At 39.7% G+C, this 16613-nt stretch overlaps 1 protein-coding gene and 1 non-coding gene across 2 annotated transcripts in view; one reads left to right on the top strand and one right to left on the bottom strand.

The window, feature by feature from the left end:
* Nucleotides 1-724: 724 nt before the first annotated feature.
* TRNAF-GAA lies at nucleotides 725-797 on the top strand. Its single transcript has one exon. It is a non-coding gene; the product is annotated as a tRNA-Phe (tRNA).
* Nucleotides 798-7108: 6311 nt separating this feature from the next.
* The window catches only part of PLCL2 (phospholipase C like 2), a 163123-nt gene continuing 153618 nt past the window's right edge, over nucleotides 7109-16613 (bottom strand). The window contains exon 7 of the mRNA XM_029070732.2: nucleotides 7109-8773. Within this exon, the coding sequence (XP_028926565.1) occupies nucleotides 8594-8773 (180 nt within the window). The 3' untranslated portion in view covers nucleotides 7109-8593. The remainder of the gene's footprint in view (nucleotides 8774-16613) is intronic.

Raw genomic sequence — 16613 nt, 5'->3', positions numbered from 1 at the left:
CTTTTGGCTCAATCCAAAGAGAAGCAGTTCCAGAAGCAGAGTTACTGGCAAGGCAAGTGAGACTATTCCCGGGGAGGTCGAGAAGCAGAGTTCTTGGCATGGTGAGCAAAGCTGCTCTTTAAACTCTTCCTGTCCCAGGCTGCCAGCTGGCCCAAGGCAGATGAAACACTCATGTTGGCCCTTCAGAGTCCTGCAAGTGACTCAAAAAGGAATTCAGGGGAGACTATAGAAAAAGTAGAACAGTGGCAATTTTACCCACCCTTTTTTTTAGTGTTGATGAAATGAGAGCCAGAAGGTGTGAAATTTCCACTTCTTCAAATTGAACTGTTAGCACTGTTTTATTCGCCCCCCCCAAACAAACTGTGCACAGGGTGTTCAAAGAGTGCTATGTTTGAATCAATCATATTTATTGAGCACTTACTGTGTGCAGAGCACTGAACTAAGCATTTGGAGCGTACGCTGCTTACGTAAGAACACCAGGCTTGGGAGTCAAAGGTCATGGGTTCTAATCATGGGTCTGCCACTTGTCTGCTGTGTGTCCTTGGGTAAATCACTTCACTTCTCTGGGCCTCAGTTACCTCATCTGGAAAATGGGGATTAAGACTGTGAGCCCCAGGTGGGACAACCTCATTACCCTGTATCTATGCCAGTGCTTAGAACAGTGCTTGGCACATAGTAAGCGCTTAACAAATACCATTATTATTATTATTACAATACAGTAGAGGCTGAAATAGCTCAGTTGGGAGAACGTTAGACTGAAGATCTAACGGTCCCTGGTTCGATCTTGGGTTTCGGCATGGTTTATTTTCTTGTCTTTCTGCAAATCCTTCTTTCGAAGGCAGGGAATCTTTTTGGGAAGGAGTGTGGCTGAGTGGCAAGAGCCCGGGGCTTGGGAATCAGAGGTCGCGGGTTCTAATCCCGCCTCTGCCGCCTGTCTGCTGTGTGACCTTGGGCAAGTCACTTCACTTCTCTGTGCCTCAGTTCCCTCATCTGTAAAAATGGGGATTAAAAATTGTTAGCCCCACAAGGGACAATCTGATGACCCTGTATCTCCCCCAGTGCTTAGAATAGTGATTTGCACATAGTAAGCGCTTAACAAATACCAACATTATTATTATTAGACATGTTCCCTGTCCACGTTTGGTAGTTAACCTTCTAGAATCTAGACTGTGAGCCCGTTGTTGGGTAGGGATAGTCTGTATCTGTTGCCAAATTGTACTTTCCAAGCGCTTAGCACAGGGCTCTGCAGTAAGCGCTCAATAAATACGACTGAATGAATTAATTTGGAGTTAGTTTTCAATATTAGACATATAATACAACCATCTATTGAAATCTTCTAAAGGATAAATGAGTGCAGCCAGGATAAAGATTACAATACTGAAGTGCCTGTATTAGGAAAACTACAATGTGGTGCATCAAGCTAAAAAATCTGTAAAACCGATAATGTTGAAAATGAAACTGGATAAGGTGCAGTCTCTAGAGAGGGCTTACCTGTTTCACTTGCACAATATATTTCACCTCAGTCAGTGAGAAGCTTGAAGATCACGCTCACCTTTGGAGAAAGTCATTCGCTGTTGTTATCTGTAATCAACTACATCTTTGATTTTTGGGTTTTTTTCATAAAGAACATCTGAGCGCTGTATACAAAATATTTGTATTCTATAGATTTATGCACATTAATCCATCTTCCTGAAAAGAAAAACTATATATAAATACATTTTATATTGTTTAAAAAATCTATTCAAGCATTCAACTTGCAGCATAGTCCTCCTCTGTATAACTGTAATCTGGGAATTTGGAATTCTTTGCATATCATAAAGGCAATTTTTCTGATGATTTGTATGTCTAAATAGTATACTCTTGAATGAACAAGATTACCATAACAAGCTTCAAATGTTCAAGGAACCACCACTATAAAGGAAGTATTGAAATAAACACCTAAAACTATTCCATATTTTTATATCGTACTGTCATGAAGTTTTGAAGAATGCTTTATGAGTACAAATGATATGGAATTGAATGAAGATTTGCAAGTTTCATTATTTTCAATAAATCAATTTCCTGAAGGTGCCTCTATCAGTGCTTGTCTCTTGTACTTTGAATTAACCTGCTCTGGATCTAAATTTCGGCTGCCTCTGTTTTTTCTTTAATCACAGAGTATGTCATTTTTTACAAAAGAAGAGTTCCAGTAGATGAAACATAGCATCCACAGATCCCAGAGCTAATTCCTAGCAACATCCCCTGGGAGGACAGTGTCAGCTTTGAGGAAAATTAGGAAAATAAGTGATACAAAAAGAAAGAGGAAGAGACTATTTGGAGGGCAAAGGAAAATAGAGGAAAGCAGGACTGGTAATTTTCCTTATATTTTATTTTCATTCCAACTATTTAAGTCTTCGATTTTTCAATTGGGACTTTGCCTTACTTTATCAGGATATGAACATACCTGTTTGTTTAGGGGAAATATTTGGCACAATTCAAAGGGACAAGTTTACCAGGATTTGGCACCTTCATTAAGAAAGACTGATAAAACATACTCATTTGAAGAGTTTTCCAGACTAATGAATGTTGAAAGGTAGCAGTGGGACTTCATTGCATGTTCAAATGACTCCACAGATTCTTTGATGCTAGAATCTCTGATTTTGGTTCAAAGAGCTGCTGGATAATTTTTTCTAATTCCAAAATCAAGCTCTACAGCAGAAAATAAAAATAATTTTGTTCAATGGATAATTTAAAACTTCTATTAATGTCTGACTCCCCCTTTAAGTTGCAAACTCACTGTGGACAGGGAACGTATCTGCCAACTCTGTTGTACTCTGAAATGCTTAGTTTAGTGTACAGTACAGAAGTGTAAGTGCTCAATAAATACCACTGATTGATTGATTCAACGACATAATTTTTTCCTAGTATGTATTTCTCTACATACTTCTAGTTAGGAATCCACTCTGAAGTCCTAAACCAATATCAATATAAAAGGAAAGTGTAGTAAATCCGTTGAGTCCCTCAACTACCTGAACTGCTGGGTTATTCTGCATATCAATCAATCAATCGTATTTATTGAGTGCTTACTATGTGTACTTCAATGTACTTAGTGCTTGGGACAGTACAATATAACAGAGTTGAGAGACGTTCCCTGCCCACAACATGCTTACAGTTTAGAGGACTACAGAAGTATTGAACTGTAGATTGTAGAATATAGAATTATACAGTGAAATATTCAAACTCTAAACCTGAGAGAGATCAATTTCACTTGAAAATGGTAAATTGCCAAAATGCAATGAATAAATGAATATATCTTGTGGAAAAAAAATATTACTTATCTTCAAAGCAAGAATGGAGATGTCCCCATATCTGATGAAAGAAAATGGCATCATAGGCATTGATTCCATAGTGCCAAAAAGAGTAATTGTCTCCTTGATCCTCACTTATAAGTGTTAAAGGTTAAGCCATTTCCTCCTGTTCCCCAAGGCATGTCCTCCTTCTGTGATTATGACCCCTGGATCCACAGTGCCTTCCAATCCCTGGGGATGAGCTTAAATGCTAGATGCCAAACTCTCACTTCTCAAATCAGAGTGGAGGGGGAGGGCCACTCACATGAGCCAGAGAGCACACAGATGGGAATGAAAGAAGCCATTGGGTTAGTCTCATGTCCACAATTAACTATTGGGAAGGCATGTGACAAACCTCTCTTTCTAAGCATGCTACTCACCCCTATGCTCAAAACTGAAAAGTTGCAATCCATGGTTGAGCTAGAAGCAGAAAACAAGTGACTAAGAGCAAAGGCCTGAGAGTCAGAGGACCTGGGCTCTAAGCCTGGCTCTGCCACTTGTCTGCTGTTCGACCTAGGGCAAGTTGCTTAATTTCTCTGTGCCTCAGTTTCTTAATCTGCTAAATAGGGATTCAATATCTATTCTCCCTCAAACTTAGACTGTGAGCCCCATGTGGGAGCTGATTATTTTGTATCTACCCCAGAACTTAGCACAGTGCTTGGCACATTGTACACTCTTGGATATTCTGCTTCTTCTTCCCTTCTCCCAGTCACTTATAACTTAATGAGACATGCTGGCAAACCGAAGTTACACATGTAAAAGGAAGTTTACCTGCCTCTTGTCCTGAGTCAACCCAAAGTGCTTCCCTTGATGAAAACAAGTAATGAAATCCCCATTGTTACCACTTCCCCTTGGAATTATTCATCTCCCTCAACAACAGTTCAACAGATGATCAACAATTCACACAGAAGTCAAGGTCTTCTAAACTAATATTTACTATTCTGCCTTTTTGTTACGATAGAAATAAAACGGCTTTTTTTTCCTTTTTATAGACTAATAAAGTTGGAAGAGATCTCAAGGAGTGATCTGATCCATGTCCTCCAAGTAGTAACATTTGAAACCATTCCAGAAAGAAATGTCTTCAGAGACTCCAAAACCCTCCCTTGCAAATTCCCCTGGGTATACACACTTTGGTGAAAAATGCTGGTATTATTCATTAGACTAAATTAGAATATAGTCTCTAAACTGCTCCTTATGGGCAGGAAACATGTCTACCAACTCCATTAATCAATACTCTCCCAAGTCCGTGGTACAGTACTCTGCACAGAGTGAGCATGCAATAAGTGACTGATCGACATGTTCGAGGATTATTATTGAATTCTCTTCAATTCTCTTTTCTAGACTAAAAAATTCCAGATTCTTTAGCTTTTACCATGGGAGATTACTTCCCCAAACATTTAGTTACCTCTTTGACTTTCTGCTGGTCTTCCCTGAGCTCATCATATCAGATTTCAGCTGAAGGGCTATAAAAAAAAATCATAAAAGTTAAAAAAAAAAAGCCTGGACCCAATTCTCAGCAGTGATGGAAGAATCACCTCAGGCTTTCTCCATGCTCTGTCACTGTCTCCACATCTTAGTGCTGTGGGCAGGGAACATACCTGTTAATTCTGTTGTGCTGAGCTATCCCAAGTGCTGAGTACAGGGTTCTACACACAGTAAGTTTTCAATAAATACCACTGATTGATTGCAGAGTTATCCTATGTCCCACCATGATTTTTCAGATATTTTCTTGTAAAGCTTATGAAAACCAGTCTTATTTAGTTACTTTTGTTTGCTTTTAGTGGAATTTGTTACCTTTGGCTGAAATTAATGTCATTTGGTTTAAAAATCTGACCTTTTCTCCAGTGTAGCATTTTTAATCTGGTTCTCCAAATGCAAACCTCCCTAATTTGTTATCAACTGTGAATTTGGGAAGCATACCCTCTGTTCCTCACCTCAGTCACCAATTGAGATCAACTATTATGAACCTCCACTTCATACATTTACCAGCACTCCCAAGGTGAACAGAAAATCATTTTTAATAACTTTGGGGGAATGACCCTTTAACCAGATCTGCTCCCACCATATACATTTCAAAGATGGAAATCATATTTTCCAGTTTTCTGATAAGTATATCATGCATCTTGATTTGAGACATCTGTGGGTTAAGTAAAGAAGCTACAGGGTTAGAAATGGGTTTCAAAAATCACTTGAGACAATTATGGGTAAGATAAAGAAGCCAAGCTACATACTTAGAAAAGAGTTAAAAGAGAATAGTTTAAACTTTTCCAAGAAAAGCAGAGAGGGGAAATTATTTGCCCAAACTGAAAGTTACCCAATATGCCTACAGGGTTTCTGGCTTTCATTACTGTTAAAAGCAATTTCAGAACCTGGGCAGGATCTACACAATCAGAGGGCTTTCGTTTCCTCAGTGCCCTAGATGCTTTTAATTATAATGGGGTGAACGTGTAAACACTCATTTACACACATGGCTTTCGATTCCTAAAGGAGAATTAACCTTGAGGAGTCCCAAGGAACAGACTTCTCCGGCCACACCAGCTGCCTGCTTTCCACTCCCCTTCCCATACCTTGGCCCCTGCAGACCCTAGCAGTGAATCTCTCCAGGCTGCCTTTCCCCTCTGCCCCACGAAGGCCCAGTTTTGTGACACTGTACCACTTCTCCCTTCCACGAGGCCCGATTATTTAGAATTGTTTAAGAATCCACATTTTCCAGAAGATCAGGCAACCCATCACCTGTCCATTTCTTAACTTCTTTGTTTCCTTCATTGGACCTGTTGTGGAATTCACCACCATTAAACAGTATTAATAATATATACTGGTTCAATTCAAAAAGTTTTCCAATTTTATAATGAATCACAGGAAGTTCCAAAATAACTGGATACAATTTGTGTCCAAAATAACTTTTAAATGGACACTGTACTTTTCCTCTCTAATCATGATTTCAATAGGAATGAGACTATTAATACACAATAGTGATAACTAAAAATTTGAGCAAGTGTCACTCATTGAGGGATTATGAGGGCACATGACTACACATGCTTTGTGTGAGCAAGAGAGAAATCTCACATTTAATGATACACTACTTTGGCTTTGCTATAATGCACATTTCTTTTTTGTTTTCTTCTCCAGTTTGCTTGGCATGTTTTGAAAAGGATGATTCTGCCAGTGTCTAAAAACCCCAGCCATTACATAGTACCCAGTGTCTGATCTGTATATTCCTTAAATTACTTTCCTTACAAAAGATAAAGCCACATCATTGTTAAAAGCATTCTACGTGGCACACGTGACAACCCTTAGCACGGCATGCAGCTTTCAATCTTATTTTAAAGACAATTATTAGATATGACATTGATTTTTTTTAAGATTACTCTCTAAGGCGTCTGGTTTTCACTCTAAATTGAATATTGCTATTAACCAAACTGCAGGAGGAGGCAAAAGGATTGCTGATGACATTTTTTTAAATCACTCTTTGGACATTCAGAGATAAATTGTGCATAATTCCCATAGGGTACACTCCTTGCTTTTTTGCAATTTCACCCCACAGAGTTAAGAAAAAGCACATGGCTAAAAATAGCCAAGTGAACCGAGATTAGGTGCACATCACTGAACTGCCAACTCTATGATCAGCTGACATATGCATAGAATTACATGATCTAAATTACTTCTCTTTCATGCTTTTAAATAGTCTCATCTGCATCTGACTTGATTATCTTGTATCTACCCCCTCACCCCCCCACTCAGTACATAATGTGCTTGGCACATAATAAGCGCTTAACAAATACCACAATTATCATCTTTACTTTGTCTTTTGGAATCATATTAACAAGTAAGCCAACTTTGTCTAGATCTAGACCAAAGCCATGGACACTAAGAAAGGATTAAGATGACAGACATAAAATATAAAGAAATGCCTTTAATTCAGCCCAGGCTCCTCAATTTTTCTGATTGTTTTCTTTACTTAAACAATTTAACATGAGGGGCTGCATTAGCCTTAATTTGCCTCGTTTTATGCACTAGACTTACAGGAAACTAAGATCAACATTGTAAACATTTCTCTAGCTAATCTATCTAAACTGTTGGAAGGAGGAATACAATGACTCTAAGAGGGGCTTTTGCAAAAGAGCTTTTACATTTTCAAAATCATAAAAGCAATCGTGTTTTTGGACAAAGCAATAATCAGAATGCAATGGGGAGTTCCTCTTCTGAAATGAGCCAAAGTTTTACCGATTCGTGAAAACAAGAAAAGATTTGATTAAAAACTTAAATGGCTCCACAAAAACTACATTTAATCTCATCTTTTTATTTTTCCTTCTAACTTATTGCACGCTGTCATGGTACACTGCCCTGTACTGTTAAATGAAGAATACTGAGACGATGGCCATAGTTTGGGATGTTCGTTTAACAGCAACAGTCAGCTACCATAACCTAATATTGTCAAAAACCTAACAAAGAAACCAACATCCCAGAACAGCATCATCATTTGACAAACCTCTCAAAAGGATGGTGGTAACTATCCTTACAAGTAGAATACTTTTGGACTAGAAAATAAAAAAGTTAAAATTTAGTTAAAAGCTTTACTTGCATGGGAGAAATATCATAAAACTTTTTTAATATGAACACTTCACTTCACACAATGAAAAACTATTTACAGTGTGTTGCTTGCAATTTGGTCACTTTTACATTAGATAGACACATTCGCAGAAGTTCTTAGGCAGAAATAATACGCATGTTAGAGGACTTCAAACTGATTGCACATTTTCCTTTTTCACAATGGCTCTCCTATAGTGCACCAAAGATACAATGAGCATTGTCCAACTACATTCTCATTTTTAATTATGGCTCAGCAAGCATACAACCAAATCTTCTGTAGCCCTAATTCAGATTGACAAAAATCACACATTCAATAAAATGTGTACATCCAGTTCCCTCCTACATATGCTTCTGTGACTTACCAAATCTTCAAAAGATTACTTTCCTTCAGAAATAAGTTTCTCAACTGTCTAATCAATAACCTATTCTTTGCAGTTACTGAATTATGATACCTCAACACAAATAAGACTATTTTGACCAATCATATGATTTCCGTTCATTTCTTTTGCCTTCACAAGCAAAATTGCTACAAACGTTCACAGTTTAAAAACTTTTCCAGTTGTGCTTTGGGATTCCAAATGTATTTATTTCTCAATTGTGAGTGCAAAGCAAATGTCCTGTGTGGCTACAATTGGTCCTAGAGTTATAAACTCCATAATAATGACTATAAAGTTCTCTCATTCTCCAGTTTCGTCATTTGCTTTTTCAGGTATGGCCTCCAGGCTCCGACGAGGCTTCGAGACTTCTGAATTTACAGTGCCTGGTTTATTCAGTCCACATGAAAGAGCAGCAAGCTGGATTTGCTTCAGGTTCTCCATTGTCTCATTTTTAGCATATTTGAGAAGATCAGCTTGTCCCTGTAAGAATAAATGCAATGATAATACATTAGTAAGGACAGTCTTCTCTGCTTCAACTTGACGATGCCATTCTTCCGTCTTAGGAACACTGAAATAAAATATTGTGAAGTAGAAAATCACTGTATTTCTTCCTTGTTGGTACTCATTCCATCCAAATGGCCAGATCAACTTCCATAAAAGAGCACTGCAAAAGGAGTCAGCTGTTTTTTTAGCCATTGCTTTTTCCTAACTCTCTGGGAACAAAGGTCTGCTCTGGAGGGGAAAAAAATACCATCTCCTCTTGCTTTCTCCCTTGAATCGTTCTTTTCCATCTTTTTTTTTTTTCCTTGCTTTCTTTGGTGTTGCTCTTGGGAAAAGCAAAGTGGATGTTTAACTGGGGAAGATAAAGTCATTCTGTGATGGGGCCAAATGACATTTTTACATCGCATTTGTGGATAGTCCCTGGAAGGTCACAGTCATACCGTGAGACCTGCAGAAAAGTCTGATGTCAATCACAGTTTTCCACAAATAAAGAGGACTGTTACTCATTTTTCTTTGCACATCTTTGCCCCAGAAAATCTTTTGTAGCTGAACTAGGGACCTTATTCCACCGTGGGATAATCAGGCTCCACAAGGATGTAGCTCAGGTGGGGAAAAGACATTTGGGAGTTTTGCTATTCCTCATTTTTAGGTTATTCCCTCTGAAGAAATAAGGAGCCTTTGGCTCTGGGCTGACAGCAGGATATAGCCATTAGTCAGTCAGTGGTTGGATTTCGCATTAGTCAGTGGAAAAACTGATGAAGAGCTCCAAATTATGACCACCACTATTTCTGCCTTTTGGTTTTGTCCTCTTCCGTTTCGTATGCTCTCATTCTCTTCCCTCATTTCATCTTTTCTTGGGTCTCCTTTCTAGTTGCCTCCACTCAATCACTTTAGCCTTTGATTCACTCATCTCTTTCCATTGATCTTTTTATTTGCACCTTCATTCTCCTTTTCCTCTGGTGCTTTCATTATTTCCTCTTTATTTTGCCTTTTCTTGGCAACATTCCACCTTTCTTCCCCCTTCTCCTGGGCTCCTTCCCTAATTTGGTCTCCGTAAACATCATACAAAGGTTTACATAATGCTACACCCTGTTGAAAACAAGCCAACTTGATACATAGATGTTGCCACCTTGGGCACTTGGTCTCAGGTGGAATCCAGTCCTGAGCCATCTACACAGAGTCATTGGTAACACAAGTGTGATTTTCAGTTTCTCTTGCCACTAAAAAATAATTGAGACAGTTTCAGCCTCTGGTGGGACTAAATTGTAGGGCAATTGTAACCCCTTGTGATCATGATGACTGCATAAATATGTTGATCAGGTTGAATTCCCATAACGGTTACGCATTTCCCACTTGTCATTTTCCACTCATATGCAGAGACTGTAACATGTTTTTTTGTTTGTTTGTGTTTTTAACTGGTATTTGTTAAATGCTTATTTTATGCCAGGCACTGTTCTAAGCGCTGGGGTAGATATAAGGTAATCAGGTTGGATACAGTCCATGTCCCTCATAGAGCTCACAGTCTTAATCCCCATGCTACAGATGAGGTAGCTGAGGCACAGAGAAACCAACTGATTTGCCCAAGATCGTGCAGAAGACAAGTGGTGGAGCTGAGATTAGAACCCCAGGTCCTTCTGACTCCCAGGCCTATTCTCCATCCACCAGACCACACTACTTCCCTTGGCTACTTGGAATAATCAAACGCAAGCTCTGCAGATCAGTGTAAAGGGAGGTGCTTGCATTCTATTCATTTTTACTATTCATGGAAAATATTTATTACATTTTATCCATATTTTGAAACCAAAATCCTAAAAACAGGGATATGTATGGGTTTTTTCATGAAATTTTCTAATTTTTTCTATGTCTAAGACAGTGACAAACACAACCTTAATGTAGGGATGTAAATATTGGAGAAAATTGACTTCATATTTTAATTAGTAAAAAATATACATACAATGGTATTTTGGCTCTCCACATAATTTTTGTTTAAGCCAAGTTAACTGAAGGTGCTGCTTAGAAAACACACTTTTAAAACATGGAAGCTATGCAGTTGCATTTCTAGATTTCTCCAGTGGGAGAAATCAACAGTGGGAGAGAACAATATAGGTTAAGTCATAGAGCAATGGATTCAATAAATGTATTCAACCTCTTCATGTTATTGGTTTCAATAACTATGAATGAGAAAACAGTTCAGTTGGAAAAATAAGTCATTTATATGGCACAACTCTTTTTATCAGTAAGGATGGATTTGGAGGAATTAAAATAAAATAGTGTAAAAATTAATTAGATTAAGATTCTGGAGTTTAAATCTTACAATGCTAAAAACTGCTTTAAAAAGGTTTCATAAAACAAATAAAAGAGCATCAAAAAAAAGAAGAAAAGAGCAATTGAAGACTAGTTAGAAGAAAATTATTAAGTGGATTTAAATTCTGACCATTGAGTACATTCTAAAACTGCTTGGGTTTTAAGCTAGAAAAGTAACATCCTCCACTAGGTCCATGGAAGCAGATAAATCAAAGATCTTCCAAATAAAAACAGCATTTCTGGTCAGGTATATATCAAAGAACTGTTAGGTCAGTTCATCTTCCCACTATCCATGTAGGATTCATCTTTGCACACATCTGAGACTGACAAGAGATTTTTCTGAGGGGATGAACATCTTACTCAGTTGGAGGGTAAAACACAGGAGACTGTCCAAATCCCCTTCATTCATAGCCTTTGAAAAATTATTGTTAGAAACACTCCCTCACTGCCCACAAAGAGCAAGTAGGTGGCAAATATTATCCACGTTCTGATACTGACAGGCAACGCTGAGAAGAGTTCATCAGCCTAAGGTCAGAAGAGGAAGCAAGAGCCAAATATCTGGCCCCCTGGCCCTGTATTCAGAGAGAGAATGGCCAGTGTGTGAACATGATTGCACAAATTACTTCCCCTAACTCTGGATGTGAAGTCACGGGGAGGCCAGCAGTCACACTGTTACCCCATTCCCATCCCATGCCACATGTTCATTTCTATGGGCGAGTCCCAGTTGGCCACTCCCAGAGTTCAGCTTCCTCATACCCTGCCCGTGCACAGAGAACAGCAAAACTTCAGTTCCCTGTCATGTGAAGCAGACAAGGATATCCACACTTGGATAATGCCATCTAAAATTCCCTCACTCTCCCTTGAGGTTATTCATTCATTCAGTCGGATTTACTGAGCACTTACTATGTGCAAAGCACTGTACTATGTGCTTGGAAAGTACAATTCAGCAATAAAGAGAGACAATCCCTGCCTACACCGGGTTATCAATACATGCATGCAAAACAATAATAATAACTGTGGTATTTGCTAAGTGCTGCACTGTACTAAGCACTGGGCAGATACAAGATAATCAGGCCCCACAAGGGGCTCACAGTCTAAGTAGAATGGAGAACAGATATTGAATCCTAATTTTGCAGATAGGGGAACTAAGGGACAGAGAAGTTCAGTGACGTCCCCAAGGTCACACAGCAGGCGAGTGGCAGAGCCTGGATTAGAACCCATGCCCTCTGAGTCCCAGGTTTGTGCTCTTTCCACTAGGCCAATCTGCATTATCAACTCTTGCATTTGTTTAGCTGTGAGGCAGGGAGAGCAAGAAAAACTGAAATGTACAGAAAATCAAAACCATCTCTCCCATCAAATCACCACGACACTTGCTAAAAGGAGCCGACTGGATGGGTTCAGGTTTACCTCCAGATTTTCCCTCTGTCCAGTATCTGAGAGTGCTAACGGTCTGTGAAATGATCCAAAACTGAGTAGCAGTAGGGAAGCAGAGTAAGACGTTTGATTTGCTCCACTCTATCAAGTAGCCAAAAGAGGTTATATATTTTTTTCAGTTATTTCATTCTAATACATTTGTACCACTTCTTTGTTCTCTCTCCAGCTCCCATTATTTATAAATACTTTTTATTTCTAGACTGCAAGCTTCTTGTGGGCAGAGAACCCATCTTCCAATGCTGTTATACTATACTCTCCCAAATCCCACCTCCTCTAACAAGCTTTCCCCAATTAATTTTCCAGCAGCCCAAGCTGTTTAAAATGACTAGCCAATTCTAAGTCACCTTATTCACACCCATCCTTGGCACTTATATATATATTCATTTCAATTATTTAGACTATTCAAGTTGAAAATAAATATGTATGTATATATCCATATATATATATTTATATTCATTTCAATTATTTAGACTATTCAAGTTGAAAATATTTTTTCATCGTCTCCAGCACTACAGTAAACTTCTTGTAGGCAGAGAATGTTTGTGTTCTTCATTATGTACTTCGAAAGCACCTCATACCATGAATTGCACTAAGTGTGTGCTCAATAAATACTAATGCTACCATTCTTAGCTTCTACTACTCCAACATGACCAACCAGCAGTTTATCTTCACTACACTCCAAAGCTCATGGCCCTGATATTTGGCCAGAAACCTCTAGTTTTCTAAACCTCCATTTTACGAATTTTGAATGTCCACCCAACTTTCATAAAAACTTGATTGAAATAGTGTTCAAATTTATTGGAATTCACTGGCTGTGTAACATTTATTTCTTCAGAGTTCAGGTAAACAAAGGGGGAAACAGAGTTGTTGGTACTGTGAGTGCTTAGTTATAATCACCGCCACTGTCTCCACATGTGCCCATATGATAAGGGCTTTGACTGAAGGTGGGAATAGGTACTGCACAGGAAGATGTCACTTGTAGCCCCTGGGTTGGCCAATAGGTGCTCAATAAATAGTACTGACTGGCTTCCAGGACAATCAGCCCCCACTATCCGCACTGTCCAGATCTGCCCCGATCCTGCAAAGGACCAGAAGCCAGGGGAGATACAGCAGGCAGATGATGCCAGGTGCTTATCTGGCCACGTTGGACTTATGTTCACATTTTGTATGTCATTTTAAACACTTTCCTAAAAATCTCAAAGGCTCCCCTTATATTGATCCTTCAGGAAAAAATGCAGAGCACATCTGTTCAACATGCCTTTTGACCTAAGCGGATGGTCCAATTCCCTTGAGGCTGAAACTATATGGAGTGAAAAACAGGGGAGAATCAACTTATTTTCCAGTTTACCTTTGCTAAAATAGTTCCCTCACACTGGTGGCAAACTTGATAACCCAATGGCTCAACTTTGGCCAACTCTCTACAGGAGAAAAGGCTCTATAGATCCTCTGCTCTTGCCTTCCCCCTGGCCCAACCCCCACCTTGGCTGTTGAAATTTGACAGTCATGGTGAGGAGGGTGAAGGGGCTCAATGGGGGCTCTGCTAAAGATGCTATGTTGGAGGGCCACTATGCTGTATTCTCTTATCATGGCACATCCTCTCACTTCCAGAACCCGGGCTGCTTCTGAGGTGAAGAATCTGGATCAGTTCTTGGAGACCCATTAGGGCAGGCCTCTAGCTCAGACTCAAGGTGACACCTGTCTGGTAGGCCATGGGAACCTGGTTTGGTTCCCCTGCCATCCCAGGAATTCAGACTCCCCTGACACTGAAGAAATAGGATGCCCTGGGAAGATCACAGAATCAAAAGCTTCCCAGGCCTTCCATATCACCATAGGGAGCACCAGATCAGATAAAACCAAACCAAGCCATACTAGACCTCCTTACCCAGGTCCAGTTTGACTCTCTAGAATCATTTCTGCTTCCTTCATTCCACTAAAACCAGACTCTCCAGGGTCACCAGTCACCTACTTATTGTTAAATGTAACAGCTTCTATCGTGTCCTATTTCTCTGTAATCTCTGCTGCTTCAATGTTATGGACCACTCCCTTCTTCTGAAAACACTATCTCACCTTGGTTTTTCTGACACGGTTCTCTCTTGATTCACTTTTACCTCTGCCTTCTCAGTCTCTTTCGAAATCCCTCATCTGCTTCCAAATTCCCCCCATCCCTTCCTCTCCATCCAAAGGCCCACTCTACCAGTGCAGGCACTTGTCGTATCCCAGTTTGACTACTAATTCAACTCTCTCCAGGCCATATTTCAATTTGCTGCTCAGATTATTTTTCAGTGTCCTAATTCTCAAATCTCCTCACTCTTTAAAATCCTCCAGTGCTGTCTATTCCTCTTCATCTCAAGCAGAAACTCCTGACCATTGGCCTTTTGGAGCTCTCTCCTTCCTACTTACCCACTTCTCTTCCCCCCACAACCCAATTTGCCCTCTTCACTCAGGTTAAGCTACTTAATGTGCCTTATTCTCACCTCTCTGGCCTCCAACCTCTTGCTCACACCCTCCTCTCTGCCTGGAACTCCCTGCCTATTCCTATCCAACAGACCACAGTTTTTCCCACTTTCAAAGCCCTTCTGAGATTACGCCTCCGATGAAAGGTCCTCTCTGACTAATCCCTGACCTCACTTTATATCCCCCAATTTTCACATCAGCCCTTCTGTGTCACTTGAGTTACCATAGCTGCTGTAACACTTGTGTAAATATCTTATACTCTATTTCTCTCCCTATGTGAACTGTATTTAAGTGTCTTTTTTCTTTGCTAGACTGAAAGTTCCTTGAGGGCAGGGATCATGCCTCTCCATTATTGTGTACTCTCCCAAGTGATCAGTACAGCACTCTGCACACGGTTAGTGCTCAATAAATAAAACTGATTGTCAGATTTAACCAGCACTCTGGGGCAATACTGGGATCCAGAAGCACTCTGGACTGTGGAGGTGGGTGGCCAAAGCACTCACAGCTCAAGGTGTATTAAAAGTGACAGATAAATTGGGGATACCGGGCCTTGTGGCCCAACAACTGCTGAAACTACAAATGTCAGGTCATCATGGCCCAGTTCTCTGAGCCCTCCAGAAAGTTACACAACTGTTACAGAACTAATTCAGTGTAGTCTGAATTGAACTGAAGGGGAATAACCTAGGCAGCACAACTCAACTACTCCAATAGCTTCCTGGCCACAAAAAGCAGTCTGATTCTTGTCACTTCTCAAATAGACATTTGCTGCCAAATTTGCCTACCACAAAAATCACTCTCATTCTTTCTTTTGTCATGTTTAGTGAGATTCTACTGATCAAACCAACTGTTTATTAAACCCAAAAGGCAGCAAAGGAGTGAGTTACCGATTTCTTTCTCAGAAAACAGTGATACATTCATTTTACATTCTATGGGATCCCAGGTTTAATCCAGCAGCGTTAATGTGGCCCTTAATCTTGAGATTTAATTCCAAATTGTTATCTTATAAAGTGCATGAAGCTAATATTTAGAGATATGCCCTTACATTAGGAAGTAAGTACTACATCTGATGCGTAACCTCTAAAGAGCAAAATGCTTGTTAAAAAGTTGTCACTGGGAAAAGTGGAAACAAAACAGACTAGAATTGTGGTGACATCAATGGCTTTGGCCTTCTTTGTCACTTCTCATTCTGCTCCCTGAGACCATAGGGCTAAGCTCAAATGCTATAAATATACAAGTATATTTTGTAGTTAGCTTCAGAAAAAGGAAAAATGAATCACTAATATTCATATGTAGAGGGGGAGGGAAAGGGGGAAGAACTCAAAAGAGGGGGAGGAGGAGCATGGCCTAGTAAGAAGCAGCATGGTCTAGTGGACAGAGCACAGATCTGGGAGTCAGAAGGACCTAGATTCTAATTTCAGCTTTGCCACTTGTCTGATGTGTGACCCTGGATAAGTCTCAAGTTCTCTGTGACTCAGTTACTCAACTGTAATTGGCAGTTGAGACTGAAAACCTCATGTGGGACATGGACTGGGTCCAACCTGAATAGCTTGTATGTACCCATTGTTTAGTACAGTGCCCGACACATAGTAAGCAGTTAAAAAATACCATTAAAGGAAAAAAAGAGGAC

Source organism: Ornithorhynchus anatinus, chromosome 8, assembly GCF_004115215.2.
Source record: "Ornithorhynchus anatinus isolate Pmale09 chromosome 8, mOrnAna1.pri.v4, whole genome shotgun sequence".
Taxonomy (NCBI): domain Eukaryota; kingdom Metazoa; phylum Chordata; class Mammalia; order Monotremata; family Ornithorhynchidae; genus Ornithorhynchus; species Ornithorhynchus anatinus.
Note: the sequence above shows the minus strand (reverse complement) of the source record. Positions and strands in the feature narration are given on the sequence as shown.